This window comes from Syngnathoides biaculeatus, chromosome 7, assembly GCF_019802595.1.
Source record: "Syngnathoides biaculeatus isolate LvHL_M chromosome 7, ASM1980259v1, whole genome shotgun sequence".
In the NCBI taxonomy this organism is placed as follows: Eukaryota; Metazoa; Chordata; class Actinopteri; order Syngnathiformes; family Syngnathidae; genus Syngnathoides; species Syngnathoides biaculeatus.
The window spans coordinates 25,657,395-25,674,537 of NC_084646.1; the positions used below are offsets into that span (position 1 = coordinate 25,657,395).

General features: G+C 43.8%; 1 protein-coding gene across 2 annotated transcripts; it reads left to right on the top strand.

The window, feature by feature from the left end:
• Positions 1–1,209: 1,209 nt before the first annotated feature.
• On the top strand, positions 1,210–12,599 carry c7h1orf52 (chromosome 7 C1orf52 homolog). 2 transcript variants are annotated; one of them, XM_061826161.1, is made up of 4 exons: positions 1,210–1,708; positions 2,025–2,238; positions 4,653–4,812; positions 12,427–12,599. In XM_061826161.1, exons 1-3 carry the CDS (start codon positions 1,406–1,408, stop codon positions 4,805–4,807), a joined length of 672 nt encoding a protein of 223 aa, XP_061682145.1. In that variant the 5' UTR covers positions 1,210–1,405; the 3' UTR covers positions 4,808–4,812; positions 12,427–12,599. The 2 variants fall into 2 exon arrangements, with proteins under 2 accessions (XP_061682145.1, XP_061682144.1); XM_061826160.1 differs by lacking the exon at positions 12,427–12,599 and having other exon boundaries at positions 4,653–7,976.
• Positions 12,600–17,143: the final 4,544 nt, after the last annotated feature.

Sequence of the window (17,143 nt, forward strand, 5' to 3'; positions counted from 1 at the left end):
GCAGTCACTTCTACCATGGACCCATACATATAAAAACCGCGTATTACTAGGCAGCTTTTGTCTTCTTCTTTGGCTATCCTGCCAGAAGACACATGTCTCGTTTGCGGCAGATACCTAGATAAGACCTGGACGTCTGTACTGCACATTCCTTTGTAATAAATCCATTTGCTGTTAACTTTTTCTAATCATTGGTCATATCTTCCTCGATTCGTGAACACGCGTAGGGTCCAAACTCGCAAATCCCTACAGTTAGAAAGATTTACGTTGACACTGTTAAAGTTTGTTCGTAAAGGATTTTTTTTTATTTTCCGATGAGCTTAATTCCCTTAAACAAAGTTTTCCTTACGGTTGTTGCTGTTCACTGTTCACTTTGCTTCACCTTCATAGACCAATGGTTTTTTTGCGAAAAAGCAATGTACATATTTTCCCAAAATTCATCAGTGGATCCGCAAGAAAACACATTTTCTGTGAAATTTTACTGTTGACTGTCTGCTTCACCTTTATAGGCCGACGGTTTTTCGTGAAAAAGCAATGTAAATATTTTCCCAGAATTCACCAGTGGATCAGCAAGAAAAATTTTCTGTGAAATTTTTGATGAATTTCATAATCCAGAACTCTGCAAATTGAATTTGATTTTCAAATGCGAGGAAACAAGATTAAACTTTCTGTCTGAAATAGGATGTCGCAGAGACAATAAATGAACAATGCGTTTAGCATGTATTTTCCCATTGCGAGTCCTTATTTCCAAAAATATATCTAACTGATTGACTTAAAATTTAATGTTTTTAGGACAAAAAATGCTTAGTTTTTTCCTATGCTATGATGATAGTGTTTCACAGCGTATTTTGGGAAAAGTTAACGTCACAGAAATCGGGCCTTAGGTAATATGTTAATAGTTTCTTGGTAGTCACGATGTAAGGTCTTTCCTTTGCACTTAGCCTTTTTTGGCTTACCAAGTCGAATTAAAAATCCTTCATGTTACAAGAACTGAAAAAATGTCAAGATCACACGATCAGTTTTAATTCTACATGCCAAACTTTGAGAAAACCCCCGCCATAATCCAACCTGTAAAGAATATCCTCTACACGTTTTGGGAGTACTAAGATGGCGGCCAACTTGCATCAACCAATCGTCATACCGCTCGATGTGTATGCGGTATCAAGTCTTTTTTTTTTTTTTTTTTAAATCAGTGGTTGCCCCTGGCTGACGGTTGTCTTTGCGACAATATTTACGGCAAACATTAGGAAGCCACTTTACGACTGTATTGGTGGCGGATTCAAAATGGAGTAAATGGTCGCAATAGAGTTGTAATTGATTGAATACAGTTTGGGATTGCAGTAAACAACGCTGTGTGAAATTTAGCTAGAACGATCCATGACCACGAGAAAATACATATCTCTGTACAATGACTGACGACAAGAAGACTGGGTCTTTAGGTTTCTTTTCGAGCTACGACGATTTGAGCGACAGCAGCGACTCGGACGGGGAGGGGGACCACAGCCGGCGGAATCCGAACCAGAAACCAGAGACAGTGGGAACGGGAAGTCAACCAAATTCTTCCGAGCAAGGAAGCCAACGACAAGCCGGAGAAAATCGTTTGCCTAAACCTGATGATCTCTTTAACTCCGTGTCCAAACCAGCGTTTCTCTACAATCCTCTGAATAAGGAGATTGATTGGGATAACCTGACGGTTAAACCTCCCGAAGAGGTAACCTGTTTTCGTCGATGGTGTTTTACTTTATAAATCAGCTGACTCGAATTCCAGGTTTAAATCAAGGAGTTACACAATATAAGAAACAAGATACAAATTAAGAGATACAATGACTCACATAGTAATAAAACAAAATCATACATTTCTATATCTTATCCATGTTCGCTATAATTACATTGTGACGATGGTGGTATTTAGAGGTAGAGGAAGGGCCAGGCACCAAATGCATCTTTTTGCATTGTATGTAACTGTTTGCTTAAGCAGGCTGCTAAATACAGTCTTCCAAATTTCATTGTGCCTTCTGCTATTTCAGGCACCCAGGGAGTTTAAGCCATGGCTGTCAAATGCTGTGCCCCCTCCCCAAAGTTATGCAGCAGAGCCAGAGAAGAAGAAGAAAGGCCCGCCTTTGGGGATGGACATGGCTATAAAGTGGTCCAATGTGTATGAGGACAATGGCGAAGATGCGCCGAAGGCTCACAAAGGAAAAGCCCAGTTCCTTCCTCCAGAGGAGCAACATGTTGACTCTGGTCAGTAGAGTTTGTTATTGTATATGTAAACCCCAGTTATGGAATATACTTTTTTAATTTTATACAGTGAAGTTCAGATTATGAGGTGCAACTTTTTTCCTTAACTTTAAAGCCTATGCATTATGATGCTACGTTTATGGATTTTTTTTTCCAGATCAAAACAAATTCATGTTTGTTTACTGTTGATTAATTTTATTTTTTGATTCACCTTTGGAGTTGATTTCAAATGGACAGTAATTCATAAATTCCTATTCCAATGAATCCACGTCTCTTACCAAGTGTCTGTCCTTCAAGGAAGAACAAAGAGTTTGAAGAATGTTGTAGAATCAACACACAGAAGGGGCCACCTACATTGAGCCGCAGTGGTGTCATACTGAATTTGGAGGCCCCGTAGCTCAGTGGTTAGAGCACTGGTTTGTGCGTTTGTATCCCACTGGGACCTCCACTCCCTTAGAAGGGTTGCGTCAGGAAGGGCATCCGGCGTAAAAATTGTGCCAAACATATATGTGCGTTCATCTCAGATGACATGCTGTGGCGACCCCGAAAGGGACAAGCCGAAAGATATTGTTAGTGTTGGTGTCATACTGAATTCCAGTGTACAGTGCGGCAAAACTTACGTATTACACCACGGGTGCCCAGAATTTTTTTTACCCCGGGATCTACTTCTCAAGCATCCAGCCTCTCATAATTGACGGGGAGGATGTTTTTTTTTATAATTATTTTTTTTAAAGCATGACCGATGATGAAATAGAATGACCAAGTCACAAAGAGCTACCCACTACAAAAATGCAAAACATATTTATTTTAAAGTCTATTGAGGATTCTTTATGTGTAAATGTATGTTTGTGTGCCTTGTATAACCGCATGAGCCAATATTGCACAACAACATAGTGAACCATAAACATTTTTTGTTACTATTGAGTTCACGTTGATGTTCACTAAATACCATACGAATGAAAATGCACACCTGGGCTGTGTCACTCACGCGAGTGGATTCGTCCAACTGCAGTTAGAAACACAATCTCCGATATCCTTCCACACATCACCCATGACTTCACAGCGCCGTCCAATGTACTCCTTTACAGGTGCAGAGATTTTATTGAAGATAATATTTCCGCCTTATTTTTAAAAGATTGGAACAAAGAGTCAGCTATGGCTCTTTATGTGTGATGTGACGAAGCCGGAAACGATGCTTCGTGGCGGCCTTCACTGTTGAACTATATTGTGTGAAAAGTGAAAAGTTGGGATTTTAGTTCGTTCACTTTTCTCATTCTCACCTTGCTTTTCGGCGTAATGTCGGTATCATATTTTCCATAAACAGTTCAAAGATGCCCTTCCACATTTCACTACACTGGCAGATGAGGCAAACGCACTTCGAAAATGACGTGGAAAAAAAAGTCCGCCTCACATTCCGTATGAAAGTGATACGTTTTTGTCTTCTTTACTGCAGCCTCCATACTGTTTGTTAAAATTTCTTAAGCGAGATCTTAAAATGGGGGGGAACTCACTGACAGCGTGTTTTGCTGTCGTCGTCGTTTGGACATGCGCGATGAGCTAAAGTTAAAAAAAAAAAAATCTTTTTTTTTTTCTTGGCACACCGTCGTGACCGACCGAGGCAGTTTAGGTTCGATGACTATCAATGCATTTAGCACCCTTGTATTACAGGTTTATGCAAGTTTCTCACAGAAGCTGATCTTACTAATAGCAGCTACCTAGCCAACTAGCTCACCAAGATTTCCCTCGTTGTCAGAAACTGAATCAGCCACATGCTTCTATTTTATTTTTGTCAACTGTGAGCCTGTGTGGCTGTGGCATTTTCTATCCTATGCATGACTGGTTTCACAATGTGGCATTCTCTTTGTTTCTATAGTTTTTCAAGTCGACTCCAACTAGTAGTGGCAAAGTATATTTAGCAAGAATATTTAGCAATTATGTCAGCTAAAGTGCTTTTTTGTTATTCAGTAGTCCCTCCTGCTGCTACACAGGACTTTTTCTCAAGTTTGTGCTCTCAAGTCAAAGCAAAAGCGGCTCACATGTCCAAAGGTTTCTAGGTTGGGTTACTCGTATCTCAAGTGACCACTTGAATATAAAGCTTGTAGATTTTTTTTTATACCGATAACATTATGTCTATGGTGTGGAGACAACAAAACAGAAATTGATGTAGGCCCCTAGCGGTTATCATGCAAAAGAAACATTAACTGTTTACGCCACAGGCTGGGCCTGGATTTGTTCATCAAGTCGTGTATTTGACAGTCGAGGAAAAAAACCTCAAAATTGACCAATCAGTTCCTCCCGTAACTTGAAAGCCTTGGTCCTTTCTGTTGTCTGTTTTTTTTTTTTTTTTAAATATTGTTTTCAATAGTCATCTAAAATTGTTACTTTTCCACTATATAACCCTCTCATTTTGTTATTAGATGAAGAGTCCAAGACCGCTTCTTCGTCAGCCAAAAAACGTCGGGTGGAGAGCTTCCAGCAAAAGGAGAAGAGGAAGCGGGACATGGGACAAGCCACTTCTGACAAAAGTTTTGTTGAAGAGGAGAAAAGAATCCTGAGACAGAAGACTGAGTGAAAACAGTAAAGAAAATTAGCACAAGGGGCATTTACTGTGGGTACAGAAATTATTTAGACCCTTACATTTTTTTACTTTTTTTATAATGCAGCCATTTTCTCAAATCATAAGGATTGTTTTCCTCAATAATGTACACACAGCACCCTATATTGACCAGAAAAAAATGAATTGTTTAGTTTTAGCAGTTATCAGATTTATTTTTTAAAAATATAGCCATAAATATTCAGACCCTTTGCTCAGTATTTAGAAGTAGCACACTTTTGAGGTAATAGAGCCAAGAGTCTTTTTAGGAACAATGCAACAACTTTTTTCCCACCTGGATTTTGGGTTCCTCTGCCATTTTTCCTTGCAGATCCTCTCCAGTTCTGTCAGGGTGGATGGTGAATGTTGGTGGGCAGCCATTTTCAGGCTTTCCAAAGATGCTGAATTGGTTGTAAGTCAGGGCTCTGTCTTGGCCATTCAAGAACCATCACAAAGTTGTTCTGAAGCCATTCCTTCACTCTTCTAGCTTCAAGTCACCATCTTGTTTGTCTGAAGTTCCGAGAACTCTGGAGAAGGTTTTCATCGAGGATATCCCTGTACCTGGCTGCATTCATAGTTCCTTCAATTGCAGCCAGTCATCCTGTCCATGGAGCTGAAAAGCACCCCCACAGCATGATGGTACCACCACCAAGCTTCGGCTTTGGGACTGGATTGGACAAGTGACGAGCAGTGCCTGTTTTTTTTCAACACATACCACTTAGAATTAAGGCCAAATAGTTCGATCTTGGTTTCGTCACACCAGAGAATCTTATTTCTCACCATCTTGTAATCCTTTAGATTTGTTTTTTTTTTAATAGTGATGAAAGTCCTCCAGATTTTCAAATTTTCATGAAAATTCCTCCAGAAGATTGAGGGGAAAAATTGCCTAAAATTAATCCGGATATTACTTGACAACATTGAACGAGCACGCGTTTAAGTTCATTGTTTTGCTTGGGGAACTTCTGCCCAATTTTTTTTTTTTGGTCAGGACTTAGAAATTTTACTTTCAATTTTTGTCTGAATGTTGCTCACAGATACTGCCAGAATGCACCGCAGCCATCCATTTTTTCAAAAATTATTCTCAAATGTCCTGACTGCATCTCTGGAGCTAAGCCGCAGTGATCTTTGGGTTCTTTTTTACCTCTTTCACCAAGGCTCTTCTCCCCCGATTGCTCAGATTGGCCAGACAGCCAGCTCTAGAAAGGATTCTAGTCATCCCAAAAGTCTTCCATTTAAGGATTATGGATGCCACTGTTCTCTTAGGAACCTTAAGTGCAGCAGAATTTATTTATTTATTTTTTAATTAATCTTGGCCAGATCTGCGCCTTGTCGCAATTCTGTCTCCAAGTTCTTCAGGCAATTCCTTTGACCTATTGCTTTTCATTTGTTCTGAGCTGTAAAGTCTTATATAGACAGGTATGTGGCTTTCCTAATCAAGTCCAATTAGTATGCTCAAACAGCTCGTCTCCAATCAAGGGGTAGAACCATCTCAAGGATAAAGGAAGGGACAGCACCTGAGCTGTAGTGAGGGTCACAGCAAAGGGTCTGAAGAGTTATGACTGTGTGATATTTAAGTTTTGTTTTCAATAAATCTGGAAATAGTCAACAGTTGTTTTTTCGGTCAATTTGGTGTGCCATCTTCATTAATGAAGAAAAATTGAACTTAAATTATTTCACCAAGCGGCAGAGTGGTGCAGCTGGAAAGCGTTGGCCTCACAGTTCTGAGGCCCAGGGTTATCACGGCCCTACCTGTGTGGAGTTTGCATGTTCTCCCCGTTCCTGCGTAGGTTTTCTCTGGGCACTCCCTTTTCTTCTCACATCCCAAAAACATGCAACATTAATTGGACACAATAGATTGCCTGTCCCTATGTGCCCTGTGATTGGCTGGCAACCAGTTCAGCGTGTACACTGCCTCCTGCCCGTTGCCAGCTGGGATTGGCTCCAGCACTCCCGCGACCCCTGTGAAGATAAGTGGCTAAGAAAATGGATGGATGGATTATTTTTGCAAATGGTTGCATTACAACATTGATTCATTCATCTTTCTTTGCTTATCCTCATTCACTAGAGTGCTGGAGCCTATCCCAGTTATGTTTAGGTGAGAGGCGTGGTACACCCTGAGGTGGTCGCCAGCCAGTATCAGGGCAAAGAGAAACAAACACCCATTCACACTCACACTTACGGGCAATATAAACTCTTTAATTAATGCATGTTTTTGGGATGTGAAAGGAAACTCGATTACCTGGACAAAACCCACACAAGCACAGGGAGAACATGTCAACTCCACACAGACGAGGCTGGACTTGAACCCGGGTCCACAGAACTCTGAGGCAGATGTACTTACCAGTTGGTCACTGTATGGCCTTGCTCTATAACAAAGAGTGACAAATTTAAGGAGCTTTGAATACTTTCCATATCGCCTGTAGATTGATGTCCTTTATAAGAATTGCACTGGACAGTGTAACTGAACAAAAGTGTTAGATTAGTGATGTAATTTATCCTGGTGTGTGTCTTTTATATTAGTTTTATTTGTCTTCATGCACATATGCTGCCCTCTAACATCATTTGGGTGCGCGCCACTAATATTCCTCTCCTGTTTCTATTCACAATGACTGGCTTTCTTGCCACAGTTTATTTCACTCAGCTTTTTCATCCCTGTTCTTTGTACCAAACATGCAGTCAAGATGAAAAAAAATTACCAGACAAGGTGGGGTTTGTTTTTATAGAGAAATACATTAGCATTAAGTCATTTTACTGCCACCAAAGCCAAAAAGGTGTGTGTCGCTCTTTTTAACACCAGGTGGCACCATTACATTGTCCAAAAATCCACTGCCTTCGGACGATTATGTTGCTATGAAAACTATCCGACAGTGTTTACGCTATAAATTCATGGTCTTCATACTGTGTCTCATCTTTGATATTTTTTTTTAACTCTGTTAGAAGGTAGTTAATTTTTTTTTTCGAAATTCAACAACCCGTGCTTTAAGAAGGTGATGTGTAAACCATTTACAGGCGAATGTGATTTTAGTGGTGTGCAGATTTGTTCAGGGCCAGATTTGCAAAAGCTGATCCGTTTTGCTAAAGAGCGTGCAGCATGGTGATACATTTTACTGAATCTGTGAAAAATAGAATCATAAACCTGATTGCTGAATTCTCTCCTGTTTCCTTTTGGTTATTTAGGAAAAAAGAAACGAAACTGTTGCTCAGATGGATACGTTTTCACTTAAATGCACAAAATTGTACCTTTTTTTTTCATTTAACATTTGTAATTATGAGTCTACGTCTTTAAGAGTGGGGCTGGGGGTGGGTGTAAAGTAAACTAGGAAAAAGAACGTGTGGCAGAGCAGCGGTCGTTGTTAGAGAAACTTCCGTGTGCTGCCTAGAAGAAACCAGTCGCTTCTTCTTTTCATTTTTTTGCAGTACATATGTGAATTGTGCCAGTCATCCCTCATTCATTGCATCACATTGCAAAATTCCACAAACTGAATAGCTGCATGTTATACTTTAAATTTGAAATGATTGATTTTTTTTTTTTGCGCGTAACGCAGAATATCTGCAAAGAGACTGCGTCAGCAGTGCACAATTGTGCACGTCCACAGTTTAGAGGGAACATTAGCTGACTTTTTTTTTTTTTTTTTTTTTTTTTTTTTGGGCACACCATCCTGCGATGGACCAAGACTGCCTCGTGATCAACGCATTGAGCACCCCTGATGTAGAGTATAGAGTTTGTAATGCTGTTGAGGCATCTATTGCTGACAAAGTTTGTTGCCCTCTCGATTGGCTTCCCCATTCCATTTTTATTTGGAAATTCTATTTCAAAAAAATAAACTTGCCAAAGCCTGAACCAATTGTACAAACATTTGCCATTATAAACTGTCATGATGTCGTTAAATCACATGGCAGCAAACCATTTGAACAACCTCACTTGATACCGAATCAACAATGTTTGGCTCGTGTGACGTCAAAGCGCCGGATGGAATCAAAGACCGCAATGCACTGGATCCAAAAAGCCTCAGGTGCATTCTGCATTACAGTACATTACCTGTGGTATATCTGGTCCATAATCACTTCAAGATTGCAGATGTGGTTTCTGAAGTGGTTGTAGAATTAGCAAGGAAACCTTGAACATCTTTATCCTCTAACCTTTAAACTAAAGTGTAACTGTAAACCACCAACATATTTAATTTAAATCTTCATCTTGATGAAACTGTAAAAGTGCACGTGATAGAAACTGAAACTAAAGTATCAGACTCATTATACTAGTATCAATACCCACTTTTGTTTCAGTATTTACTATTTGTACTTGCTTCAACTGTAATTCAGCCCCTGAGAATGTTTTGTATATTTTTGGTAGCTCAGTGGATTATTTTCTGAATGACATTGTGTTTATTAAATGTAGGTCTGCGTACACACATTCATTCTTGGAATACTCTATGACCACTGAAGCAATTCTAATGAATTTTCAAGCAAAAAAGGGGAAAAACTATCAACTTAAGAACAGTTTGGTGATCACAGGAATTCTTCCAGCCTAACTGTCATCATCTGTAGTCATAAAATTACGGGAAATATGCATCTGATAAGATTCCAGCTTCCAGGTATGAGCCTGGTCTTGTCTGAAATGTGCACCTGCAGACAGATTGTATCAACCATATTAGGACCGAACTGACCAGAGAGGTCGTAGCCATTAAATTTGAAGAAGTACTCATCCTACATGGAGCTTATGGTTGGACAAAATCTTATGTTTTGACCAACACATTGAATCTATTTTTTAGTGACACTCTTAAAATTCTTTCGCATTGGGAACATCTAAAAAGCTTTACAGTATGCCATATATTGAAAAAAAAAATGCAATTTTCTATCATAATGAATAAACTCCCATTTATTGACAAAACATTCACCCACGACATTAATTAAACCTGCACATATCCTGAAATTAGTGAATGTGTTGGATCATAATTTTTACACTGTCTGATGCTTAATGTCATTCAACAACTGGTCTATAGTGGTTTTCAGTAGTGTAGAACTGCCCCACATCAAACCGCTATGATATATGATATTTAAACCCTCTCATAAAGGACATTTATAATTGCCCTCGGTGATGATGCGGTCCAGTTTTACAAATTAAGAGCTACAATCATAATAAACATTGTAAATTCACTGATGGAACAGTGAATGTATGAAACAGGATGGGTCAGTCATCGTTTTGTATACAGACAACCGTAGACAATCTAAAATTTTGGAAAGATTTATGTGGGGGTAGAATTTTTCGTTTGTTTTGTTGAGTAACATATTTAATGTTTAATTTGACCAGAGGTCCTCACTGAGTAGCCCACAGGCCTGTTCTAAAAATAGCCCACAAGTAATGTGGCATTGTAGTCTCTGAATTTCTATTGAAAAGATCATTCAAAAACAGACAATTTTTATAAAATAAAGTTTTGTTTATCAATTTTAATCTGTTTCCTATCTTGTTCAATTGTTGCAATAATCACTGTGAGACATCATTAACATGAACAGTGTTTTCACATAGATGAGTATAATTATGACTGTACTATTAAAAAACATCATCATTAAAGGTAATTTGAGCAAATGTGTTATTTCAGAAGTGTGTATTTAAAGTGGTCACCTTTTACAATAATCAGTACCCAATAAACAGCACTCACTTCCAAAATGGTTGGTAACGCCTGATGTGGAGACACTGCTTTGGGGGATTCTTTGACGTAGCAAAAGAAATACATATTCCTATAATGGGAAATAAATCCCATTAGAGGATCAGCAAGTGGAGCATCAATTAGATCTGCAGATTTCAGAATGTTTATAGTCAACACCAGTGGTACTCAAATCTTTTACATGTACCACTTGAAAAAATAGTTCAATCTCCAAGTACTAACATTAGATCCAACACAGTACTGCAAAAAGGTTAAGTAGTCATCAAAAACAAGACAGGTTTTAGTCCTAAAAAGTATCCATCCAGCCATCTTCTACTGCTTATTTGAGGTTGGGTTTTGGGAGGCGTCTTAGCATGGACGCCCAGACTTCCCTCACCTCAGCCACTTCATCCAGCTCTTCCAGGAGAATCCTGAGGCGTTCCCAGACCGGCCGAGAGATGTAGTCTCTCCAGAGTGTCTTGAGTCGTCCTATGGGTCTCCTTCTGGTGAGATTTCCTCGGAACACCTCACTCAGAAGTGTCCGGGAGGCAGCCGAATCAGATGGCCCAGTCACCTCATCTGGCTCCTTTCAATGCGGAGGAGCAGCAGCTCGACACTGAGCCCCTCCCGAATGACCAGGCTTCTCACCCTATCTCTAAGGGAGAGCCCGGATACCCTGCAGGAGAAAACAGATTTTGGCTGCTTGTATTTGGGAGAAGATATACATATCTTTGTTATTTCATGTAACATTATGGACAGTTTCTTTTTGTTTTTTTAGTATTATCAAGATGAATTAAATGCAAAGGTAAAATTTGGATGGATGGATGATGGTAATAAACTTGAAATTTAGCTCCGACTTTTAAATGTACCTAGGAATGAATTGTTTTGAATAGTGTGTAGAGACGATTCACCACTCGTCATATCTGTTGCACTCGGTTGGACTATCTGATGCACACCATTACTATAGCACATTGTGTAATACTCTGTCCTCGGGTCCACTCTTTTTTTGTTTTTATTTGTTTCGTTAGTGGGTCTTTTTTTTTTATCCTCACTGCCCATCCCACATCTCAGTTCTGAGGTGATACCCTTTTGTCACTGATCCAGTCATTACTGTTTTCTGGCATCATTTTCAACTCCGCCGTCGTGAGAGCTCCTGTACAGTGAAAATATTGACAATATTGATAGTGTCCTTTACAACCCTTTACTGTGACCTTCCCTGTCTATCACCATCATCTTGCCTGCTGTCTGCTGTAAAATGAGGTGGTTGAGTCCGACCACTTTGTATGGTGCAATTTGGGTGTAATATTATAATTTCCACTAATAGCAATGTTCAGATGATTGACGGGACTAGAGTATTTTCCAAAGCAATGTCCTTGAAGCATTTTCACATTTTTTTTCCATATTCTCTAAACAATGCTGTGGTCCGACTTCAAAGTTAGACTTACAGGGAGATGACTATTCATTCAAACATGCAACACATTTGTTTTGCTTTTTTCATAATTCAGTAGCATGGTAGGTTGATTTAGGAATGCACAAATATTTAATAATAATATCTATATCTGGCGGCACTTTGGAACACCTGGAAAACGTTGGCCTGACAGTTCTGAGGTCCCGGATTCAATCCTGGCCCTCCTTTTCTCCGGGCACTAGGGTTTCCTCCCACATCCCAAAAACACGCAAAATTAATTGGACTCTCTAAATTGCCCCTAGGTATGAATGTGAGTGCGGCTGTTTGTCTCTACGTGCCCTGTGATCAGTGTTCAAGGTGTACCCTGCCTCCAGTTCGTTGATAGCTGGGATAGGCTCCAGCACTCCCGGGCCCTTCTGAGGATAAGCGGCTAAGAAAATGGATGGATAGCTACATCTTTCATAGCTAAATTGATGTCCATAAAAAAAGCTTCAATAATTGATCAATAATTGTCCTTTACCTTTGTTTTTGTCTTTCCATCACACTAGCACTGTCATGGTCCTGCCGTTCCAGCCCTGGCTGGGCGTGTCCCAGCATACCGACGATGATTAGGAGGCGCACACCTGCGCCTCATCTCCGCTGATTAACCCTGGTACTTATAGGACCCAGGGGACAACTGGTCTTCGCCAGATCGTCGCCTCGCATGCCTCGTTCCCGCACTTCCGAATTCCTGATTCCAGCCTCCCATGTACCGACCAACGCCTGTCTCCCGACCTACCCTGTAAACCTGTCGCTACTAATCCTGCTGTTTGTGCTGACTGACTCCCCAGTCACAGACAGATAAAGACTTTCTCCTTACTGCTTGCCTGTCGCTCGAGTCGTGCATTTGGGTCCGCCCTCGAGTCTCGTTCGTGACAAGCGCAATTTTTTCTTGGATTTAGCAGTCTATTCCTACTCTTCTTGAGTATTACTAGTAATTTGCATCTTGTACTCAACCCAAAGCCATCCGCCGCTCCTTACAAGCTTGGAGCTGAGCTTGGAGGCTGCCCCCAGGTGACGAATCAGAGGCTCCTTGAGATCTGTGCCCGGCTGGAGCCGTGGCTAGCCTCTCAGGCTAGCGCTGCTACTACGCCACCTGCTACCCCGGTCCAGCTCACTCCATCTACCCCGCCCGCTCCGGAGATTCAGCGTACCGGCGCAACACCTCTATCCTGACCCGAATGTTTCTCTGGTGACTCAGGGAACGTCAGACCCCTGCCCGCTCAGTGTGACCTCCACTTCGAGCTACAGTCGTGCGCCTTCCCGATGGACCACTTCCGGATCGCCTTCGTCATCTCCCACATGACGGGAAGAGCGGAGGCATGGTCCACGGTGGAGTGGAGTCGTAACTCGGAGACGTGTTGCTCTTGGCCGGCCTTCGTCTGCGCCATGAGGCAGGTCTTCCAGTATGCCGCGCCGGAACGCCAGGCAGCGGCGTCGTTGATGACTTTACGCCAGGGACAGCACCGCGTTTCCGACTATGCTATCGAGTTCCACATCCAGGCACCTGAGAACCAATAGAATGAGGACACCCTCCTCAATGCCTTTTTCCAAGGGCTCTCCCCACAGATCCGCGGTCTCCTCATCGCCGTGGATGTTCCTACCTCGTTGGATGCACTCATCACGCTGGCGCTCAAAGTCGACCAAAGACTTGCCATCCAGGGACAAATCGACGCGCTGGTCGGAGGAGAGACGGGGGCGTCCGTTCCGCCCGCTTCCCTGCCACCGACGCTCGCTCCCACGACGGAGCCTACGCAGGTGGAGGTTCTCGACGGTCCGGCAGAGGAACGCCTGTGACGTCGACGGGAAGGACGCTGCTTTTACTGCGGCCGCTTGGGCCACTTAATAGCCTATTGCCCGGTCAAACCTAAGCGTGCTGGCCTCAGAATCACTACCCCGGTGAGTTGTGCGATATACCGCGGCGGAGTCGAGTCGGGCGCTTCTCCAAGTCACCCTATGCACGGCGGGCTCTTCGTGTACCATAACAGCGTTCATCGACTCAGGCTCCGACACAAATTTGATCAATCCCCGCGTGGTCAAGGCGTTGGGCGCGGCTACCTTTCCGACGCAGCGGTTCTGCAATGCTTACGCAGGGATTGGGAAATTCCTCTGTCGGGTGACTCTCTGCACGCAAACCTTAGGGATAGCATTTCCAGACGCCCACGCGGAACGAATTAGGTTCCACGTCTTCAACTTGCGGAGCAGCGATATCATCCTGGGTAGTCCGTGGCTCAAGGAGCACAACCCGCATATCGACTGGACCACGGGCCAAATCAGGGCGTGGGGCGAAGTTTGTTGCAAGTGGTGTTTCGTTGTTCGTGAGGTGGGGAGGATTCAATTCGCGCCCGTATAAATTGAAGAGCCGTATACTGCACCGGAGTTAACCGTGGTGCCCCCCTCTTATCTGGACCTCAAGGAGGTGTTTTCAGAAACAAAAGCTAGAGCCCTGCCGCCGCACCGCCCGTATGATTACGCCATTGAGCTCCTGCCCGGCACCTCACTCCATCGGGGAAGGTTGTTTTCTTTGACAGGACCAGAGCACCAGGCCATGAAGAAATACGTCGGAGTCGCTGGCGGCAGGGCTCATTCACCCGTCTTCCTCACCAGCCGATGCAGGGTTCTTCTTTATCAAAAAGAAGGACACTTTGCTACGGCCCTGCATCGACTACAGAAGACTCAACGACATCACCGTAAAAAATAGGTTCCCTCTTCCCCTGATAGTGACAGCGTTTGAACTCCTTCAAGGGGCCCGGATCTTCACCAAGCTGGACCTATGGAATGCATACCATCTGGTACGGATCCGGGAGGGGGATGAATGGAAGACGGCAATCAATAGCCCCACAGGTCATTATGAATACTTGGTGATGTTGTTTGGGTTGACGAACACACCTGCTGTTTTCCAGAGTTTTATTAATGATGTGCTCTGGGAAAAACTGAATAGAAAAGTTTTTTGTATACCTCGACGACATCCTGATTTTCTCCTGAGACTTGACCTCCCACATCAATCACGTCAGAGAGGTGCTTCAGCAGCTCCTTGCAGCATCAGCTGTGCGTGAACGTGGAGAAGTGCGAGTTCCTCCGAGCCTCCATGTCTTTCCTGGGGTTCATCCTGGGAGAAGGAGAGATTCGAATGGATCCCGGGAAGATCGACGCGGTCCTTCAATGGCCCACTCCCTCTTGTGGGAAGGACGTGCAGAGGTTCATCAGGTTCGCTAACTTCTATCGTAACTTCATCCGGAACTTCAGTTCCATTGCCGCCCCTTTGCATGCTCTCACATCTCCCCCAACACCTTCGAGTGGACCAGGACCTGTCAGGAGGCCTTCGACAGGGTCAAGGCAAGCTTTACCACCGTGCCGATCCTCATAATGCCGGACCCCGATCGGCAGTTTGTGGTCGAGGTGGACACATCGGACTCAGGGATAGGAGCAGTTCTATCCCAGAGGTACGCGAAGGACGGAAGGATTCACCCGTGCGCCTTCCTTTCAAAAAGACTGACACCAGCTGAGCGTAACTACAACGTGTGTGACTGCTAACTGCTGGCGGTCAAGACAGCAATGGAAGAGTGGTGACATTGACTGGAAGGGTCGCAAGTGCTGTTCGTGGTTCTCACCGACCATAAAAACTTGGTGTACCTGAGGACCGCCAGTCCAGGTGGGCATTGTTTTTCACACGGTTCCACTTCAATTTGTCCTTCCGGCCAGGCTCGAAGAACGGCAAGCCAGATGCACTCTCGCATATCCATGAGGGGGACCGCACGGAGCCCGCGAGCGTCCCGATCCTTCCGGAGGCCTGCTTCGTGTCCGAGTTCACCTGGGCAATCGAGACACGGGTGAAGGACGCCTTGAGGGACACTCCGGGTCCTGCCGGTTGTCCTCCCGGCCCCTTGTTTGTTGTCGCTGCGGGGGGACGTCATTGACTGGGCTCACACCAATAAGACTGTCTGCCACCCAGGCATGGCGAAGACACGCTCGGTCGTCGAACAGTGGTTGTGGTGGCCTAACCTGGGTAAGGAGGTGAGTGAGTACATCAACGCCTGCATGGTATGCATGGCCAACAAGACTGCCAATTCCCTCTCGTCCCTGGTTGCATATCGCTGTGGATTTCGTCACTGGGCTACCACCTTCCCAGGGGAACATGGTGGTGCTTTCCACCGTCGACCGGTTCTCCAGGATGGTCCATTTTGTGCCGGCCCCGAAGATCCCATCCACCAAGCAGACGGCCAGCTGCTGCTGGATGAGGTCGTCCACTACCACGGGCTGCCGGTGGATATCGTCTGGGACAAGGGACCACAGTTCGTTTCCCAGTTTTGGAAGGAGTTCTGCACCCTCATCGGGGCTTCGGCAAGACTGACGTCTATCATGGTCCTGGCGTTCCAGCCCTGGCTGGGCGTGTCCCAGCAGACCGACGATGATTAGGAGGCGCACACCTGCGCCTCATCTCTGTTGATTAACCCTGGTACTTATAGGACCCAGGGGACGACTGGTCTTCGCCAGATCGTCGCCTCACATGCCTCGTTCCCGCACTTCCGAATTCCTGACTCCAGGCTCCCGGCTACCGACCAACGCCTGTCTCCCGACCTACCCTGTAAGCCTGTCGCTACTGATCCTGATGCTTGTGTGGAGTGACTCCCCAGTTACCGACTCTGGAACAGATAAAGACTTTCTCCTTACTGCTTGCCTGTCATCCGAGTCGTGCATTTGGGTCCGCCCTCGAGTCTCGTTCGTGACAAGCGCAATTTTTTCTTGGATTTAGCAGTCTATTCCTACTCTTCTTGAGTGTTACTAGTAATTTGCATCTTGTACTCAACTTTCTGAATGAATATTTATGAAGTCCACTCCTGATTGTAAAAGTTTGAGGCTGACCTTTTTTAGTGTGGTCCTGCTCTGGCTAATAGTTAAGGGTGTTTTTTTTTCACCATGAATAGATTCTGCCTCCAATTTACATGCATGTTAAAAAATAACTGCATCCAACTGATCTCACCAGTGAAATGAGCTTGTAAGAACTATGATAGCTATCTATTTTCTGAGTTGCTTATCCTCACAAGGGTCATGGTAGTGTTGGAGCCAATCCCAGTTATCATTGAGGAGGAGGCAGGGTACACCTTGAGGTGGTTGCCAGCCAGTTCCAGGGTACATGGATTCTGACAACTGTCGCACTAACAATCACACCTAGAGGCAATTTAGAGTCTCCGATGAATACATGTTTTTGGGATGTGGGAGGAAACC

Excerpts from the sequence above, each read along its gene's own strand:
- c7h1orf52 (XM_061826161.1), top strand. The coding sequence starts at position 1,406 with ATGACTGACGACAAGAAGACTGGGTCTTTAGGTTTCTTTTCGAGCTAC. Across the intron at positions 1,709-2,024 it reads CGGTTAAACCTCCCGAAGAG|GCACCCAGGGAGTTTAAGCC; the intron begins GTAACCTGTTTT and ends CTGCTATTTCAG. Across the intron at positions 2,239-4,652 it reads GGAGCAACATGTTGACTCTG|ATGAAGAGTCCAAGACCGCT; the intron begins GTCAGTAGAGTT and ends TTTTGTTATTAG.